Genomic DNA, 20,717 nt, shown 5'->3' with positions numbered 1-20,717 from the left:
ATCTTGGATCTGCGAGTTTTGAATCGGAGCATCCACAAGCTACCATTCAAAATACTCATGCAGAGACGCATTTTCGAATGCATCCGTCCCCGAGATAGGTTTGCAGCAATCGACCTGAAGGACGCATACTTTCATGTCTCGATTCTTCCTCGACACAGGCCGTTTGCTTCTGTGCTTTGTTTTCGAGGGTCAATATATCTGTACAAGGTCCTGCCCTTCGGGCTGTCCTTGTCTCCCTGTGTCTTCACGAAAGTCACGTAGGGGTCCTTGTTCCCATGAGAGAACAGGGTGTTCGCCTCCTCTCGATGACTGGCTCATACTAGCACACTCTCGAGATCAGATATGCGAACACAAGGACCTCGTGCTCCGGCACCTCAGCCAGCTCGGCCTTCAGGTCAACTGGGAAAAGAGCAAACTCGCCCCCGTGCAGAGGAGTTGGATTCGGTCGCACAGAGGCTCCTGGGGCATATGGCAGCAGAAGCAGTGGTAACCCCGCTTGGACTGCTCCATATGAGATCGGAGACTGGCTTCACGGCCAAGTCCCGAGATCGGTTTGGCACAACGGCACTGATGCCGTCACTGGTGGCAATCACACCAGGGTGCCGCCAGACCTTCAGCCCGTGGTCAGATCCCTCGTTCCTGCGGGCAGGTGTGCCCTTGGAACAGGTGTCCAGGCATGCTCCAGGCTCCCCAACTGCATTGGCACATCAACTGCCTCGAGTTGCTAGCAGTACATCTCGCTCTGAGCCGCTTGGAAAGGCTGGTACAGGGCAGGGACGTGCTGGTCCATACGGTGTTGTATGGTCCATACAACACTGCGACCGCTGCGTACATCAACCGACAAGGTGGTCTATGCTCCCGTCGCATGTCGCAACTCACCCGCCATCTCTTCTTCTGCAGTCAGAAGCATCTGAGGTCGCTCCGAGCCATGTATGTCCCCGGTGTGCTCAACCATGTGGCCTACGAGCTATCACAAGCTCAGACCCTGTGAAAGTTACATGTGCAAAGTTAGGGAGGACGAGGAGCAGGTCCTTCTGGTGGCTCCCTATTGGCCCACCCGGACTTGGTTCCAAGAACTCATGCTCCTTGTGACGTTCCCTTCCTGGTCCATTCCTCTGAGAAAAGATCTTTTGACTCAGAGATGGGGCACCCTATGGCACCCATACTATGGCACCCATATGGGGCACCCTCTGGAAACGCAGAGGTTCTAGGTGACTTACCCCCAGAGGTATTTAACACCATCACTTCTGCACGTCTCTTGCAAGGTCCAAGAGACGTGTGTACGCCTTGAAGTGGAACCTGTTCGAGTGGTGCTCTTCTCGCCGAGAAGACCCCCGAAGATGTTCAATAGGGTCTGTGCTTTCCTCCTTGCAGCAAGGGTTGGAGCGAAGGCTGTGTCCCTCCACCCTCAAAGTACATGCTGCCGCTATTTCAGCTTATCACGACCACATAGATGGTAAAACAGTTGGAAAGCACGACCTGGTCGTCAGGTTCCTTAGGGGGGCGAGATGATTAAATCCTCCTCGAGCCCCCTCCATACCCTCTTGGGACCTTTCCCTGGTGCTTTGAGCACTTCAGGATGCTCCCTTTGAGCCGTTCCAATCAGCAGACTTAAAGCTTCTCTCCACGAAGACTTTGCTGCTGGTTGCACTGGCCTCTGTCAAGAGGGTAGGGGACCTGCAGGCATTTTTGGTCTCCAAGCAGAGGATGGCCCACTGGATAGTGGATGCCTTCGCCTTGGCTTACCAAGCTCAAGGCGTGCCCTGCCCGCTTGGGTTGCAAGATACTATAGGTTCGCTAGATACTATAGCATACGCGTAGAGCCGGTCTCCTCCCGTGTTCTCACCCTAGATGGGTAGAAGCACCGAGAGGCCTGGCTCTGTCGGCTTGCTGCACCCTACTGTGCACCCTTATTCTCCAGTTTGAAAATCCTGTCAGTCCTCCAAACACCCTTGGCCCGGACTTTGCGGAGCGTCCGGTTCCAGGCCTTTATCCGCTGAATCCTCGAGAACCGGATATAGGCTGGGTCCCATATGTGTGACCCTACAGGGATCCAATATGTGTATATTCTCCATGGCTGCTCCTAAACGGAAGCCCATGTCTTTCCCTTGGGCTAAGTCACCCACTACTCATGTGCAGTACAAACGGTGGCGTCGGCTCCCGACCGAAGAGGAACGTCTCGGTTACATATGGTAACCGTCGTTCACTGAGGGAGGGAACGGACACGCCACGTCCCATCGCCACATCTGCTGCCAGCAAAAGATCAATCCCTACCAGCTGCTCATTTATACCCGCGCTGCGAGGCTGCACAACTGATGCAAATGATTGCACGCCAATGTGTATTGGCTTGTTTTAAGTTTCACTCGAAGTAAATTGGCCTCCCTAGCGAGATTCCTATTCGTCGGGTTTGACGTGGCATCTCCGTTCCCTCCCTCAGGGAACGAGGGTTACTATATGTAACCGAGACGTTTTCCTTGCTGTATCAGTGCTTATATGCTTTAAATTTGTTTGTTTCTATGAGCAACAAAATACGTGGAAGACTGAATGATAGGGAACTTATAAGTGTAATATTCTGGAATAGCGACAGTAAATGCATTAATGTACAGTATGTTCTTGCTTCGATAAATCAAAATTAGGCTACCAAGTGGTGCCCCCAATATACTACAGTAAGTGCATGATGCCACTGAACTCTGTAATAGCCAATTATGATCCAGGACTAGAACCATCTGTTTTAAAATGTGTATTATTCAATCATAATCATTAATAATTTCTTAAGAACCAAGAGGTTCTTTAGCTGTGAAATAGTTAAAGTCCCCCTGTGGTGAAAATCAATCTTTTAATGTTGTTTATATGTCTACGTGTTGTTTTAAGTTAAAATGTTTTAAGACAAACCATGTGCAAATTCATGTCAACACCATTGCTGAGTATTTTCTCCTTAAAACTGCAGTGAACCAAAGAGTGACCAGTGAACCTTGTAACCAATCAGGGGTGAGTTTCCTGTACAACAAGTGAGGTAACTCGATGCTGCACTACAATAGTTCGATGCATTGTTGAAGAAATCAACTAGCTAGTCACGATTGTTTCAGAAATGGTGCTTAGAATCTCTTGACGAACTAAAAGACGTAAATTACATTTGTATGTATTCTAAATAAAAGACACATATTGTACTGAATGTTAGCTTGCTTATTTTTCTCAAGATACGGCTTTATTAAGTCCACATGACATGCAATCTAGAAACTATGCTTACAGCTCGATAGCTGTCATTCCAACCACACAACTTTGCTATGCTGTTTGCAAATGTTCTTTATAACTGTGGTTTCAGGAAATACTGACTTGTTATGATAAGATGATAAAGACGGAACTTGCGACCATAGTTGCCTAACGATGCTTTTGGGAAATGCACCCCTGGTCAATGTGTGATCATCAACGAGTGGATCTCTGAGCTGGTGTGAGTTAGTGGAGGCAGGGCTAATTTGCATATGCATAGAACCGTGTATACTAAATGAGGCTAGGGTTACATTCAAGCAATTTTAAGGCATGAAGATAATTTTTTTCAAAGAAACAAAATCACATTTTGGTGATTGGTCAAAGGTGAGTTTTAAGAGATAAAATTGTTGACTGCAGGGGGATTTTAACATTTCATAATAAGATATATAGTTTGCGTCTTTCTTTTTTATATACGGTAATTTTCTTTATCATATTTTTACAGGACATTACAAGAATATTAAAAGTAAGCAATATATCTGAATATATGGGGGAAATAACAAAGAAAAGAAAAACAAGAGACTTCAAACACCATTTGCCTATAATGATTGCATTTCCCCCCTTTTTTCTTTTCTCTTAGAATAAGAGAATAGATGGCAAACATTACTCATGACTCAGATATTCACATGGCACAGTCAAGGCTAAGCTATGATTTCCTAAAGGTTACCACGGTAACGGTGTCTCTCATTCTCTCTCCACTCTTTTTTTCTACTCTCCTTTCCCTGTTTTCTTGCTGTCCTTTTTCCAGAATAACCACTACAGCAGCCTGCATGATGGACCTGAGACGGTACCCCCTCGATGAACAGAACTGCACCCTGGAGATTGAGAGCTGTAAGTGAAAGGAAATGTGAAACACACACACACACACACACACACACACACACACACACACACACACACACACACAGGCTTTGTTTGAAATGCAATACTAGCATACTGTACCTGTAGAGAAGATAATTTGTTGTGTTCTACACACTTGTCTTTGCAAATGTTAAAACCACTGGCATGTTTTAGAGGATATAATATGCCAAACAAGGAAATCAGGTACCAGAATAGTATGACAAATACATATTATGATTTGTATTCAATTTTTTGAACCGGGTCATTCAAACAAACTGTCAGAAAATAGAAAGACAAAATAATCATAATTGTAGACACATCCGGCCGGAGAGGTGTGAATTTGTGCAGGGGGAGACAAAACATTATTGGGGCAGTTTGCAGTAGACAACAGACTATAGCAATATAGACATAATTAATGCTGAACTAATGTTTTAGAGTCTCCTCTAAATAAAATCACAAAAATATTAAATAAAACTCTAACATTTAGAGACATCCTAAGATATAAATACATGGTAAGACGTGTTTTTTTTTATTTTTTATCATTGTTTATTGTTAAACTGCTTTCAAATGTTTAAAAACAACCTTGCAGTATAATATGTTGTACCATCTGATAAATAATCATAACAACAGTTACAATACATTATAATACTACCTGTTTGTGGTTATAACTTTTAAGCGGACAATGCATAATGCCTTATAATCGACCTTACAATGTGTTGTGTCCTCGTGAATAATCGTAACAACAGTAATAATACTTACCAACTTAACCTCAATTCAAATATGATCATGCATGTAATGACATTTACCTTTATACTATGGGGCAGTTTAATGCTTGAATCTGATTGGTTGACAATTGTTCTAAGGTGTCCAATTATTTTCAGGGAAACGCACAGGTAAAGTAGTTCCATGCAGGTCTTGACCGCATTACAGTTCCATATCACTTCGCCAAATAATTTCAGTTATTTCAAAGGTCTTAACCCACAACGACACTGACCAAGCAAACAAATATAGTAAACAATAGGATAGAAAATGATTTCTATTTTTTTTTTGCCACACATTTTTTTATTATTATTATGTATTTATTATTTATTATAGAAAGGCACCTACTCTCTTTCCCCCGCTCTCTCTCACACTCAAACGCACATACGGACACACACTCGCACAGAAATGTGTTATCAGCGCTGCTCTGACGATTTTAGCAGTAAAATACAACTTAAAAGCTAAATGACATTTCTCACTAGCAATGTAATAATGGCACTGTTCTTTGAGCAGATACACGTACAGTTTATAGTTTATACTATTATTAAAAGAAACGCTGGAACCGAACACTGTTGAGAGATACACAGACTCAGATAATTAATTCACGCTTGATATCTCTATCTCTCTCTCTCTCTCTCTCTCTCTCTCTCTCTCTCTCTCTCTCTCTCTCTCTCTCTCTCTCTCTCTCTCTCTCTCTCTCTCTCTCTCTCTAATAACTGCATTAATAACTGCGTCAGTCTGCTATCAGTGGCTCAAGCCTCTGTTACTAGCTATAAAACAACGGTTTGGAATTAGCAAACAGAGACTTGGGATTAGATATGTAAGAAATTTGTCCTACACAAAAGAGCATTTTTAGGACAAAAACCTGACAAACTTCTTGAAATGCATCATCTGAACAATGTTTTGAGGTGTGGTAACCTTAGTATAAGAGGAATAATGGACTCATTGCCGTTTAATTATTATAAATATAATGCTTCAAATAATGCTTTGCTTCATGTTGTGGCCGCATAACCACATAAGGTGCGCATTATTTTTCTAATTCAACAGACCACCATCAATTATTACTTACTTTGTAATAATTAAAATCCACATTAATAAACAAGCTGTTAATTAGTGTATAACATTTGTTAAAATCATTTGTAGATATAAAGTCAATAAGTTCATTAGCAAACATTTGCACGCACATTATCTCATATTTGTAGCTATTTGTACCCATTGTAACTATTGATTAACCGGTTAAAATAACAAATTTGCAGCAATGAATAATACTAGTATAATAATCCAATCTTCAAAAGTAACAAGTTCCCCTACACTGCACAAATGCTCACAACTCTTACTCACATTCTGACCACATCACCTTGAAGAAAAATCGTGAACTCGTCCAGCTCATCAATTTCACTTTTGCTTCTTATCTCTGTCACACTCCACAGATACCTAATGTAAGCAAACATAATCATTAAGGCCATTTAGAGCAATCATCCATATCTGCCGTCCTGCCCACTCTGTCTTTAGGTGTCAGTAGTGATAAATGCTCTTGGAGGGGTTTGACACTGAGGGCTCATGGCACAATTGACAGAAGTAGGTAAGATTGAAAGTGTTTGCTGGTTTATCAATGAGGTGCCCTGCACTATCGATCAGTCAGTCGTACCAGGATGTTGTGCCCTGTCCATCACGGGTACATCAGTGGGGCTACAGTGATTACGCCATGTACATTGTTTCATGCTTACTGTTTCTCACTTGAGCAGATCAATGGGTCAGTTGCTACATGCTGAGGCATTAGCATTTTTTTTTAGAATTGCTTGTATAAACACTTCTTTACTTTTGGAACATTAATGTTTGCTCTTACAATAACTGAATTCCTTTGGTGTCACTAACCACACAGTGGGCCTCATTCGTGAAACATTTTTTGTGAACATTTATAATACCATTCCTATATAAATTGACACTATCAATATAGAAAGTGTTTGTAAATGCATAACTTGTTTGTAAAACCATTCTCATGTAAATTCTTGCTTTAATGGTGTAAACATAAAACATTTTTTATGTAAATTGTCTTGTTTAATACAAAAATACTGTTCAAAAAAACGTTTTGCCCCATCCTAAATGTTGTACTTAGCAGAAGAAATGCCAATGTAAATTTTCTTAAATAATTTAGGAATGTTTGCACAAAAAAATCTACAATGAATCTTTATTTGTTTTTTACTTTTCACTATATATGACACTGAGCTGCCGCATTATAGTACATATTAGCGGTTGGAAAAGCAGAGACAGAGAATTATTATTCAACTTTATTTTATTTTATTCTTGCAGTAATCTCTCCTCATTAGCTATGTTTTCTATCCAAAGTTGTGATTTATGCGCAAAGTTTAAGTTATGTGCAAACCGTCTCAGGAAAGAATGAGTGTCACGGGCGGGTGACGTCATGACCAGGAAAGGATAAAAGCACATCCAGTGCAACCGGCGCTAGCTTCGAGAGCCGAAGCAAAGTCGATCACAGGGATGCAGAAAGTATGGCAGGGTGACACAGCATCTCGTTCCCTTCTCAGGGAACTAGGGTTACAGTCGTAACCTGAGACACTCCCTTTTGAGGGAACTCGCGCTGCGTCGACGACGTCTTGGGAACGAGAATACCCATACGCCAGACTTACAATTGCCTGTTATGTGAAACTGTCGGCAATCTAAGTATAAAGCACCTGAGAACCTGGGGAAGCATCCAGGCCCAGGCTATAAAACCTCATGAATGTGAGCGGCGAGGACCACCCAGTCGCATCACAAAACTCCTGAAGGGAAAACCCAGATAATAAGGCTTTAGAGGCAGCCATACCCCTAGTAGAATGAGCTCTGACCAGCAAAGGACACGGCTGGCCAGAGGACTCATAAGCAAGAGAGATAGCCTCGATATCCACTTACTGATTCTTTGCTTAGAGGCTGGAAGACCTTTCTTAGGTGATCTAAAGCAGACAAATAACTGATCAGATTTTCTCCACGGGGCAGCCCTGTGGACATAAGTGTGCACGCACTGGACACAAGAGATTCAGTTTTTCCTGGTCCAAAGAGGCAAACGGTGGAGGACAGAAAGCCTGCAGCACAATATGACTCAGAATATTGGTTGGCACCTTAGGGACGTATCCCTGTTTAGTGTATAAAAATGCCTTGACCATCCCGGGTGCAAATTCAAGCCAGGTGGGAGAAACCGAAAGGGCCTGAAGGTCACCGACTCTTTTGAGAAACAAAACCAGTCCTTCTGACAAACCAGTCTTCGGATCTGATTTGGGTCATGATCTGTTTGAGTGTAAGCATCTTGAACTTGAGTTTCATGACTACACGATTCAACAGACGAAGATCTAAAATGGGACGCAACCCCCCATCCTTTTTTGGAACAATAAAGTAGCGGCTGTAAAACCCTGATTCTCTGTCGGGCGAGTACACCTGCTCTATAGCTCCCTTCGCTAAAAGAGACTACTTCTTGCTCCATTACCAGAGCCTGCTCAGGATGTACTAAAGTGAGAGCACCCCTTTGTAACGAGGTGGAGGAGAACCAAACTGGATTCTGTAACCTTTCTCTATTATCTGCAGGAGATATATTCGGCAGATTCTTCCACTCTGTCAGAAAATCTACTAAGGGTACCAGTCTCTCGAGACTGGCCTCTGGTGTTATAGTAACAGCCACTTTGGTGACCTGAAGCATCCTGGCAGGAAACAACCGAATTGACTGTGTTTGAGTCTGACGCAATGTCGAGTCTGGCGCCCCGAGGCACCAAGGGTGGCGGAATTGGAACGGGCACCGTATACAGAGGTGAACACCGCTCCACCCTGGCTGGGGCTGTCCTCAATGGTCTGACGCACGTGGCGTCAGGACCTATTTTGAGCCGAAGCCTTCTTCACCATAATAATGGTCCCCAGATCCGGCTTTGACTTAGAAGATTTCGGCTGAGAGTGTTGGCTCAGCCCCCAAGATTTATTAGGAGGAGCATGAGACACAAAACTCACTTTCTGTTGTGCACGATGTAAGGAGCTTGGCTGGGGATGCTCACGCCCAGCATCCCCAGGGGGCTGGACTCGGGGAGGGAGAAATTTCTTGAAAGCCTCTGATTGTTTCTTTGCTTCTTGAAACCTTTCAACGACTGTTTTCACTGAATCGCCAAAAAGACCAGAAGGAGAAATAGGGGCATCTAACAGAAACGCCCGATCTTTTCTTTTATTTCTGCTATGTTTAGCCATAGATGTCTCTCAGTAGCTACAAGGGTTGCCAAAGACTGGCCAAAGACACGAGCGGTCTCCTTTGTAGCCCTGAGAGAAAGATCTGTGGCCCGACGAAGTTCTCGAATTTCACTCCGCATCAACATCATGAGTTATCACCTCCACAAGCACCTCATATGCAGGGGAAAGATATGGTGAATCCTCTTCCCTAGTGTTTGTCTCACTTTCATCAACGCTCAGTACATCTACCTCCTCAGAGCTAGAGCACCGAAGCATTGGGCTCTCTCCCCGGGCGGAAGAAGACACTGGCAAAGAGAGCACTGGATCCCTCAGGTAAGGGAGGAGATAAGGCAGAGCCCGTCGAGAGATCCATTTGCGAACCCCAGGTATGCATTATCCGTGCTGCCTCGGCAGCATCTCTAATGTAGAGATGTGACAGACAAACAATAAATATACAGACAGTTTTGACACAGAGTGCTTTGCTGAGGCACAAAAGTTAGCGCCGGTTACACCGGATGTGCTTGTATCCTTTCCTGGTCATGACGTCACCCGCCCTTGACGCTCATTCTTTCCATTGGACTAGATGACATACGTGCTTACGCGGAGGCGTTCCCAAGGCATCGTCGACGCAGCGCGAGTTCCCTCGAAAGGGAACAGAAAATTGCATAGAACATTCATGAATAAAGCACTGTTTCCATACACAAGACGAAAAGAACAACATCGTCACTTCCTTGAACTAGTGCTGAATATTACTAAATGTCATTTGCTACAGTATAAAATATTTGCACCTTATAGCATGCAAACGAAACACAATAATGATATCCCAAAAATGTGCATACAAATTTGTGGATGGCAACATAGATAATGTGACTGCTTGTCAAAGCGAAAAAAGGAAGCACACTAAACACTCATCAAACACAAATGTGTGATGAAACTGAGCGGAGCGACCCCCTAGATAACAAACAGCAGAACCATTTACTTTTGCAATTAAAAGTGCTGATAACGACACGTAACGCAGATCAATATACACATCACTAAAACACAAATCACATTTTTGTCTCCATTGATCAAGCATATTAACTAATTTGTTCAGCACCTTCTGGTAGGTTGTGCAGTATCACTTCACAAATCGACATGTTTGCTACAGTAGATGTAATATTGCTGTTGTCCAGTGCAATGGTTGTATCTATAAATTATATACTATGTAAACATTCATTACACTGTCTACCATCTCTACAGATGGGTACACCACAGATGACATCGTGTTCTTCTGGCAAGGAGGGGACAATGCTGTAACAGGTGTGGACAAACTGGAATTGCCTCAGTTCTCCATAGTGGAGCTACGTCTTGTGTCCAGGGAAGTGAGGTTTACCACAGGTATGGACGATTCACTTATGTGCAAAACGGCCCAAATACTTCATGACACTTTCAAAGCAACTTACATTGCAATCAAGGTATACATTTCAGCAGTCTGTATTTTACCTGGAAATTTAACCCGTTGCTAGTGTTATGCTATGGTAAATGTACAACATCTTCGTTGATCCTGGAACAACATTCCAATCAATCAATCAATCAGTGTTATTCACCTATAATTTACCTTTGATTTTAGAGATAACTTATGGGTAGGGTTAGGTTTAGGGATAGAGATAGGGCTGAGACAAAATTTTCTAACAGGAATGTTGTTCCAGGATCAACTAAATATTTTGATCCAGGAACATGTCTGTCTTGGCAAAAGGCATAGTGACCGTCATGCTATATTTCAAATCATAAACAATAAGGTTAATGATCAATGTTAGCAGTTGGGGTTTCTCTAGCTCAGCTGATGTTCACACTGAGATTTCTTTTTTCTCCCGAGAGCCTCCTGTGTGAACACAGCTTGGAGCTTGAATGCTGGAAAAATTTGGCTGAGTTCGAAATTGCCCCCTATACAGAACCCTCATGCACTATTCCCTATATTAGTCCACGAATATAGTCAACTTATATATAATCCATTCCCAGGAGTGAATGAAAAAAACTGTTTGAGTGAATTTGAACACTCGGTGCCCCAGAAGGGCTGCAGCTTATTGCTGTTTAATGATCATTTGAAACTTAGAAAAACTGGCAGCTCCAGTAGTAATGGAAAGATTTATCTTGAACTCTGTCATGGAAACTAACATATAAACCTTAATTAAACAATTTAATCAATTAAAAATACATTTATACCTGTATGATATTATGCTTTAGCCATAGTGGACCAGCGGTTAAGAAAATTAATGGATAAATGATTCACTGCGGGCGCCATCTTCTGGTCAGACCCGGGAATTCATTCGGCACAATCTTCACAGTACATTATGGGTATTATTTAGCCGTTTAGCATACATCAGTTGTACACTCGTTATTACTGTGCATTGTAGGATTGAATAAATGAACTCGATAACGTCCACTATGGTTTCGTACACCACTACAAATGGCTGTCCCCTCAAATAGTGCCCTATTTAAGGGTATACAGGGCTATTTCGGACACAGTCTTTGATCCTGGGATCAGGACCTAGTAACAATCCCGGGATCAATCTCCGAAAGTGTTATCTGTGAATAAAAATTGTGATGTCACATAATGGGGGAAGGAGGAGGATAAAGACTGTATGACAAATATGAAAAAATAACAATTTCTGCAAACAGGAGTGATATAGTGACCCCAGAGAAATCATCTCCCATGTGGACAGAAAAATTAGCTGTACAGTAGGTGATGGAATTATTTACAAAAGGACAGAAAAAAAATAATAAGCAGGGCTTCTCTGCAATTACATTAGATGTTATTTGTCTTTATGTGACTGTTTGGAATATGTGTGAATGAAAGCAGAGAACAAGGGAAGATCTGACTGTTTGAATGTACAAAATCATGCAATTCCAGAACAATTACTAGAACTTTTGTTCTGTATGAAAAGACCATATTAGATGATACAATGCATTTTCAACAATTCAATAAGGTGGATCTCAATTGCAGGGAGATCATTACATTTACAATAAATGAAACTAATACAATCTGATCAAACTATTTGTAACATGTATGTTGTGTCCTGTGTTCCTTGTGACCTAGTTTCGCTGTCTGGTTAATTAGTCAATATTTTCACCTGTCGCTTCATCAATTATCTCATTAGTTCCCTTTGTTTGATCTATGTATTTAAACCCTGTGTTCTCCCTCATTCTATTTTCGTTCTTGTCAATGTTAAATTGTGTTTGTGTTAATTTCCTGTTTAATCTCCAGAGTTTTGTCATTAAATGCATTCATCTCCTTCATCTTCATGCGTGTATGCAACCAACTCGTGGCCGAAGAACGAACCTAAATGAAAATGGACTTACCGGCTGTCCAGCTGTTATGCCTTGAGCAGGAGCAGCAATCCCTCGAGACCCACACCAATGGATTTCTAGACCTGGCATCCCTCACCAACTTCCCAGACCGATTGCTGTGCGTCTTCTTGCATGCAAGCCTGAATGCGTAAACGAAGGCATGGCTGCCTGGTCTGGCCCGAGTACGTGAAGTGGTTGCTGGTGAACTGCGATTCACCACTGACCATCGGCCTCACTGAGGAGGAAGTCACCAGTCCCACTCCTAATCCAGACCCTCACTCCTGACTCCCAGCCCTCAATCTGCAGTCTCCCTGCTGTTTCCGCCTAGTCCTATCTCTGCTGGTTCCGTAAAGCAATGGTTCTCCAGAGCTACCAGTATGGCCTCCCTATCCCACCTCCTATTCAGACCTCTGCCACTTCCTCTACCCAGTCGTTGTTGTTTTCCATCAGCCCCTCTATCCCTCCTCCACCATCCCTCTGTGGTGTGGATCCATCTCGGGCCAGCTGTGTAACAGCACCGTCTGGATGTATGGATCCCCTGGCTGCGCCTCCAGCCACTGATCCAGTCACTCCACCTCGGCCCGTCGTCCAGACTCCTCCACTTGGCTCCTCCCTCCCTCGGCTCCACCTGGGTCCATCGGCCTTACAGCTCCACCGGGCTCCCTCGATTGCCAACGCCATGGACTTACAAGCCACCTGCTGCATGCCATCTCTCCATCCCTACGGCTTCGTCTGGCTCCACCTTTTTTTTTGGCTCCACCTCGGCCCTCAATCGCTCCGGCTCCTCAGGGGGTCGTCGCCATGGTCATGGGGCATCCTTCTGGTTGGACTCCAAACTCCTCCTGCTACTGGCTTCCCCCTCTGACTCCTCCCACCATCTACTCCCTCATGGACTAAATGCATTGCCCTGGACTGTGTTTGTCTTTCCTGGTACTGTAACATGTATGTTGCGTTGTGTGTTCCCTGTGACCTAGTTTTGCTGTCTGGTTAATTAGTCATCAATTATCTCATTAGTTCTCTTTGTTGTATTTATACCACAATGTTGTGTTCTCCCTCATTCTCTGTTCATTCTCGTCAATGTTAAGGTGTCTTTGTGTTAGTTTCCTGTTTGATCTCCAGTTTGATCTCCAGAGGTTTGTCATAATAATAATAATAATAATAATTCATTACATTTATATAGCGCTTTTCTGGACACCCAAAGCGCTTTACATAGAAGGGGGGAATCTCCTCAACCACCACCAATGTGCAGCATCCACCTGGATGATGCGACGGCAGCCATATTGCGCCAGAACGCCCACCACACACCAGCTTACTGGTGGAGAGGAGACAGTGATGAAGCCAATTAGTATATATAGGAGGATGATTAGGAGGCCATGATGGACAGAGGCCACTGGGCAAATTTGGCCAGGATGCCGGGGTTACACCCCTACTCTTTCGAAAGACATCCTGGGATTTTTAGTGACCACAGAGAGTCAGGGCCTCGTTTTAACGTCTCATCCGAAGGACGGCGCTCTTTTGGCAGTATAATGTCCCCATCACTACACTGGGGCGTTAGGACCCACACAGACCACAGGGTGAGCGCCCCCTGCTGGCCACACTAACACCTCTTCCAGCAGCAACCTGGTTTTCTCAGGAGGTCTCCCATCCAAGTACTAACCAGGCTCAGCCCCGCTTAGCTTCAGTGGGAAACCAGTCTTGGGCTACAGGGAGACATAGGCTGCTAAACGTTTTAAACGTCATTAAAGACATAATACTTAATCTCCTTCGTCTTTGCGTGTGTACGCAACCAACTTATGACACTATAGTTCTATAGCTCTATGTAAGTCAAAAACAGTGATGTACAAATGTTTAATTAAATGTTTTGCCTGTTAATGTGTTCATTTTAATACATTGCACAGCTTAAATTAATTTGAAATAATGTGTCTATTATTTTAAGTGCATTTGCCCTTGTGTGCTCTTGTTTATTTCATGGAGAGATCCATGGTGAGGTGTCTGAACAAGTGTGAAAAAAAAGTGCTATTGTTGATTCATTAGTGTTTTGCAAGCTGTGATTGGCGTTGGGTGCCACTCATATTCGAATGCCATTTAAGTTACAGCCTGAAGTTATTTCCCTTTCTCTTTGACACAATTGCACCAAAAAGGCTTCCAAAGGAATTCATTCCATTGCATCTTTATCTGAAAATGTTTCATTTAAGCCCTAATGCAGGGAGATTGGAACCGCAAGGAAATAACACTTATATTTCTTTCACATCGATAAATAGACTTTGCAACAATTTGAATAATTAGTACATTGAATAAGTCAATAAATCATACCACACCTTACATTTAGCTGCATAGTTTTTAAACGGGCACATACAAGCTAATCTTGAAACATGCGGCAAACAGTTTTCCTAAACCGCTCACCAGATTTGACACATAAGCTCTTCAGTTTTGTATTGTTTTTCCCCCTTTTTTTCTCAAATTCCCTGAATTACAGGGCTAAATGGGAAAAAAAAGACACTGCAGGTTTTGTGACAATTCTCAAAGGGACATAGACGTTGCCTGCTGAGAAGGGGGTTTCAGAAAAATCTGCCATGTTTGCGACTTTCTGCCATGTTTAATTGGAATGGAACTAGTCCCTGGGAAGGAATCCATTGCTTTGGGGAAATTAAATGCTCCATCTGAACAAATGGGAAAATGACTATCTGTTGTCAAAGTGCAGACTTTGACAATTGCAAATTGTAGATCTATTTTTCCTGTGCTTGCTCTTTTGTGTTCCCGCTTACATGTTGACATCTCTTTTTTCGACTTCTGCTATGTACTTGTGTCTCCCCAGGTTCATACCCTCGGCTGTCGTTGAGTTTCCGCATCAAAAGAAACATTGGCTATTTTATCCTGCAGACTTACATGCCCTCCATCCTGATCACAATCTTGTCCTGGGTCTCCTTCTGGATTAACTATGATGCCTCTGCTGCTCGTGTGGCCCTGGGTAACCTTCAGATTTTGTTTAAAAAGCATCCTGTTTTTACAGGATGGGAATCCCATATATTTATTTATTTTCTTTATAAAACCATATCAATCATTTTGGATTTTGTTTACTCCAAATATACTTATATACAACTTCCTGTCAACCACGATTAAAGGAGATAGCCTTTCATATGGGTTCCCCCATGCAATAAACTTGAGCAAGCTTGCGTGATGCTCAAAGTTCACTTTGTTCAAAGTTCAACTTTGACTGCATTTCCCCAAAAATTGCATTAGGCATCATTATATGGGTGATGCAGGTACAGAAATTAAAACAAGATGGATAGACTGATCTTATATGTATGCCGATCAAGTATAGATATATGCGAGTATATATGAGAGAGAACTGTCAGTTTGCATTCCTATTCATCTCACTGACAATTTTTTAGTATAGAGTACTGTACTATTCTATTTAGGACATAAAGCTTTGTGAAACTATGTCCAATTATTTTTTTCTAAGGCTAAAAAGTTTAAGTCTTTAGTTGGCTTATTAAAAAAAAAACTTTTGTTATGTCATGATTAAAACATAGTCACTTTGCGTTCTAAAAGAAACCATAACAGTATACTGCCATGTCTCATAATTATGTAAATAAAACTGATAATAATTTGGGCATTACTTTTTTTTTCAAAAATAAAAAAGGGTAACACTTTACTTTAGGGTCCAATTCTCACTATTAACTAGTTGCTGATTAGCATGCCTATTACTAGGATGGCTATTTATTAGCACTTATAAAGCATATATTAATGCCTTATTCATGACCATATACTACATCCCTTAATCCTACCCAAGTCCTACCTAATACCTTAACTTAACAATTACCTTATTAACTATTAGTAAGCAGTAATTAGGAATAGTCGTAGTTAATAGTTAGTTAATAGTGAGAATTGACCCTGATCTAAAGTGTGACCAAAAGAAGTAGGGACATGATGTCCATGGTCCATTGAAGCCCTGACGCAAGTCATGTGAACGTGACACTGTTTATTCAAATGACTAACATGCTTCTTTGCAGGTGTAACTACGGTGCTCACTATGACAACCATCAACACCCACCTGAGGGAGACCCTCCCAAAGATCCCCTATGTGAAAGCCATCGATGTCTACCTCATGGGCTGCTTCGTCTTTGTTTTCCTGGCCCTGCTCGAATATGCCTTTGTAAACTATGTGTTCTTTGGACGGGGACCCCAGCAGCAGAAAAAGGTCAACGAAAAGCTGAACAAAGCCAACAACGAGCGCCCCCGCTATGAGGAGAAGCGTCTAAGGGAACAGGTATGCAGGATCTCTTGTAAACCATTTCTAACGGTTGCACAGTTCATTTTTGTTCTAATTAAAACCTAATTTAATTTATTTTAATAAGCGTTGACAATGTTCATGCATGTCTAAATCAATACGGATTCACTTAGTTTGTAAGCAGAACAACTTTACTCATCAATGTAACTATTGCCTGAATGAATCGCTTCACATCACCGCTAAAAACGAACATTCAATAGCCCATTAACCATCACTTTACTTAATCAGTGACGTATTTCATTTGATTGAAGTTGCATTTCATTATTAAGAGAGTTTCCTCTTGCTTGGAAAGTTACAAATTACATTGTCATTATGTTATCAGATTTTAGTCTGCTTTAATGCCACAGGCTTCTCTTTCAGTCGAAGTACCATGATGTATCAAGAGATAGACTGATTTTTGTGTCAAAATGTGCTCAAAATGTGTCAGCCATTTTCATACTTAACAGCTGTGTTCTAAGCTCAGTTACTAAAATAGTTTTACTGAATTAAGGAATTTGTGTCTGTGTTTTATGCAGGCTCTTTCTTTTTCACCCTTATGTTTATGCACTTTTGTATTCTTCGAAAAATTGTTGCTGTCAGAGTTTATATGGGCGTTTTAACATTCTCTTCATTTTTTTTCTTTCACATTGCAAGGACTCCATTTCAGCGCCGTTTCAAAGCAACACCCTCAGGTCATATACACAGCGAAGAAATCTGTATCTCGAGGAACAAAGAAAAGTCGGGGTACATGCATTTAGAAATCATATCAGCTGAAACAGTGGAAATTTAGAATGAGAAGTTGCTAAAATATTGTCTTTAACTACTATGTGTGTGTGTGTGTGTGTGTGTGTGTGTTTGTGTGTGTGTGTGTGTGTGTGTGTGTGTGTGTGTGTGTGTGTGTGTGTGTGTGTGTGTGTCAGCCATCGCATTTTGAATGACGTCTTGTGATCTTCTCAAGTGAAGTTTGTTATAACTGTCACATCACATCATTGCATCTGCATGAAAGGTTGAATGGAAGTAAATGCTATTTGAGACAGTTTAGGGCTATCCGCTTCCTATGGCTGCTCATGACCACCCCTCTCTGTCTTTCATTGCCTCAAGGTGGATGCTTACGGAAACATTCTTCTCACCACTTTGGAGATGAACAATGAAGTGATGCCATCCGACATAGGCAGCAGCGTCAGTGACTCACGGAACTCCGTCATGTCCTTTGACAGCTCCGGAGTGCAGTTCCGCAAGCCCATGGCTTCGCGGGACGGGTTCAGCCACCACTCGTTGGACCGCAGCGCCATGCGCAGTCGTGCCAACTGTCGGCTAAGGAGGCGCTCGTCCAAGCTGAAGCTCAAAATCCCCAACTTGACGGATGTTAGCACCATTGACAAGTGGTCCCGGGTCATTTTTCCTATCACTTTTGGATTCTTCAACCTTATCTATTGGTTGTATTATGTGAATTGATATGCGTTCCCCTAGGAAACATGGGCCATATTTTGAGAGCACATTGAATTGGCTTTGATACAATTGGAAAATATGTGTACACATATAAAGTTGATACATATGTATATGCATATTTCTATATATTATATTTCTATATACACATGCGTGTGTAAAATCTAAAGGACTTTTCTGGTGTAAAAAAAAAAACGTATTATATAGAATGACTTGAATGTTTAAGAATAATACAAGAGAAACATTTCAAGTATTTGAATTTCTTTTCCTTCTGAAACAAACAAATAACAAGCATCAGTCCCTTGTTCGAGGGTACGGAACTAAAGACTGCATGATATTTTCGCTAAAAGAAAAGATCGCAAGAGAAAAAGGACACATCTGAACGTCTCATCGGCTTTTTATTGATACTGTAATCAGCCTCTCGTAACCGCAGCTCATGAAATCAGAAGTGGCTTGAGCATTTCGGGGAGAGTCAACTGAGCAGGACCCCAGACCCGATCCACTGCTTTCCCCAATCCTCACGGAATTGTCCGTTTCTACACTGTACAGCAACCTCTTTTGCAATTGTGTCATTCCTTGATTTTGCAAGTGACAAGCATTCTCTTTATCGGACCTCAGCTCTGGTCAATGGTTTACACTGGACGGCCATCTTGAGTTTTAACCAGTGCATCGTGCCCAGTGTCAGTACATTTCATTTTCTCTCTTCTCTTTTTTGTAGATTATCTTTTCTTTCATTTTTGGGCTATAATCCTATTTTTGGAGGGCGACACCTAAACATGTTCTAGAGGTAGTTCATTAATAGATAATAAGCCACTAGTATGCTTCATTCATCAAGAATTTAAGAAAATGAAAAAAAAAGAGAGAGTACATTCATTCATTCAGTAGCCTTATTGCCATGGTCAGGTAGTATTGGTGTTCTTTCTTTACTCTTGTTCCTAGTGCATTTCATCTGTTCTATTGATACAGTATTCATGAACATCTTGTAGAGCTTTGTGTTGTTTGGAATGGAGGGAAACCCTTAGTGAGCTGTGACGTTTCTTTAGAACTTGGAGTTGAAGTTAGTCCATCAACTATGTGAAAAATGTAAAAAATAAGGAAAGAAAAGAAAAGATTATCGTGTATTCAACAGGGGATGTGACCATGTTTTTATCTGTTTCATGTTTAAGTCAACCACTCTGACCATAGTGTGACCTGATATTGTATATATTCAGTCATTGTAGTGATCCATCCCAAGAATGATATACTCTGATGTTTTTAGTTTCTCTAAAATGTGCCTGTCTGAAACCTGAAGGATGTGTCCTCAGTTCATCAATCAGTGAAAGAGGGCCAGATGACCCTTGATCTTTGACCTTTCACTTTAAGCACTGCAGACCCACCCACAGCTCTGACGTTTTGCATCTTGGGATTGAATCTCAAAGATGAATGACATCAGCATAATCAGGAAAAAAAAATGCTTCTGAGTCTTTTCGGGGCAAAATGACATGTACGATAAAAGCCATGAACTGAAGTGACAACCAAAAAGGCCTATAATCCATTTCTCTTTTTACCATTTACCTCTGATTCACCCACCACCAGTTCTTTTGGACTTTGCCTCATTATGATTCACCTCAGCTTCATTGATCTTTCTCTATCTCCAGGTGACCACAAACTCAAATTCATATGTCAATTCATCTACCATCCATATTCATTCAAATCTTATTTCTGGTAGTCTCTAGTCTCAGAGTAGATCGATGAGTAGAAGCATCCCGAAAAATGCTTCTCAAAGCAATGTTGGATCAGTTCTTGAAGATGTGGATGAGAACTGAACTGCTGAAGAACTGGGCAAGGGGACATTTAAAAGCGAGGAGGGTCCGGTGGTGCCTTGGGAACACGAGAGCCCTAGACTTGCTTGAGTTTCTTGATGAGGATATTCTGAGCAGGCCTCAGACCCCAGGGCTTAACAAAGTCCCTCGGCTCTCGATCCCCACACCAGACCTCTCATCAGTCTTATAGGTGTGAACAAACCACCAAACCACCAAAAGATCACTCATTCCATGGAGAAACAATGGAATAAAGGGAAAGTGAAGGAATAGGAGGCTGTACCTCAATGTACTTGCAAAGTCCTATGTTACATATAAGCATGCTTGAGGGATTTCTACTTATTGTGTTATTATTTGTTATTGTGAGCACGACCATAACACCTGTGCAAGGGAGCCAGTACTCTCAAGTGCAAAGCGAGACATGCACAGATGCATGCACAGTGTAGCAATTAAGTTAAGCGCAAATCTGCACTAAAAGAGGAAGGAGGTCAGAGTGCTTTTCATGAGTAACTCTAGTTACTATGAGTGTTATGGGGGTGCCTTGGCCAATTACAACTCTCAGTTGGCATTCAAGATGCTGCAATGCTTTGCCAAATGAAGGTTCAAAGGCAGAGTATTTAGTTACTGATTTGGTATCGTTAGTATACTAATTTAATCTATACTGTTTAGATATGACTTTACATTGTAGACCAGACCATTTAAGCTACAATATAAATCCACCGTTACTAGTGCAGTGTTGTAGACAAGTTTAGCGATAAGTTGAAAATGCCAGCTCCACCATTAGCCAACATTTCTCGTATTATATTCAAGGG

At 41.9% G+C, this 20,717-nt stretch overlaps 1 protein-coding gene across 1 annotated transcript in view; it reads left to right on the top strand.

The window, feature by feature from the left end:
* Positions 1-19,191, top strand: part of gabrb4 (gamma-aminobutyric acid type A receptor subunit beta4) — a 76,103-nt gene extending 56,912 nt beyond the window's left edge. Inside the window, exons 5-10 of the mRNA XM_079585538.1 lie at positions 4,013-4,095; positions 10,303-10,440; positions 15,206-15,358; positions 16,404-16,660; positions 17,315-17,404; positions 17,762-19,191. Of these exons, the coding sequence (XP_079441664.1) occupies positions 4,013-4,095; positions 10,303-10,440; positions 15,206-15,358; positions 16,404-16,660; positions 17,315-17,404; positions 17,762-18,115 (1,075 nt within the window). The 3' untranslated portion in view covers positions 18,116-19,191. The remainder of the gene's footprint in view (positions 1-4,012; positions 4,096-10,302; positions 10,441-15,205; positions 15,359-16,403; positions 16,661-17,314; positions 17,405-17,761) is intronic.
* The last annotated feature ends 1,526 nt before the right edge of the window (positions 19,192-20,717 follow it).

Source organism: Phoxinus phoxinus, assembly GCF_949152265.1.
Source record: "Phoxinus phoxinus genome assembly, chromosome: 17".
Lineage (NCBI taxonomy): Eukaryota > Metazoa > Chordata > Actinopteri > Cypriniformes > Leuciscidae > Phoxinus > Phoxinus phoxinus.
Note: the sequence above shows the minus strand (reverse complement) of the source record. Positions and strands in the feature narration are given on the sequence as shown.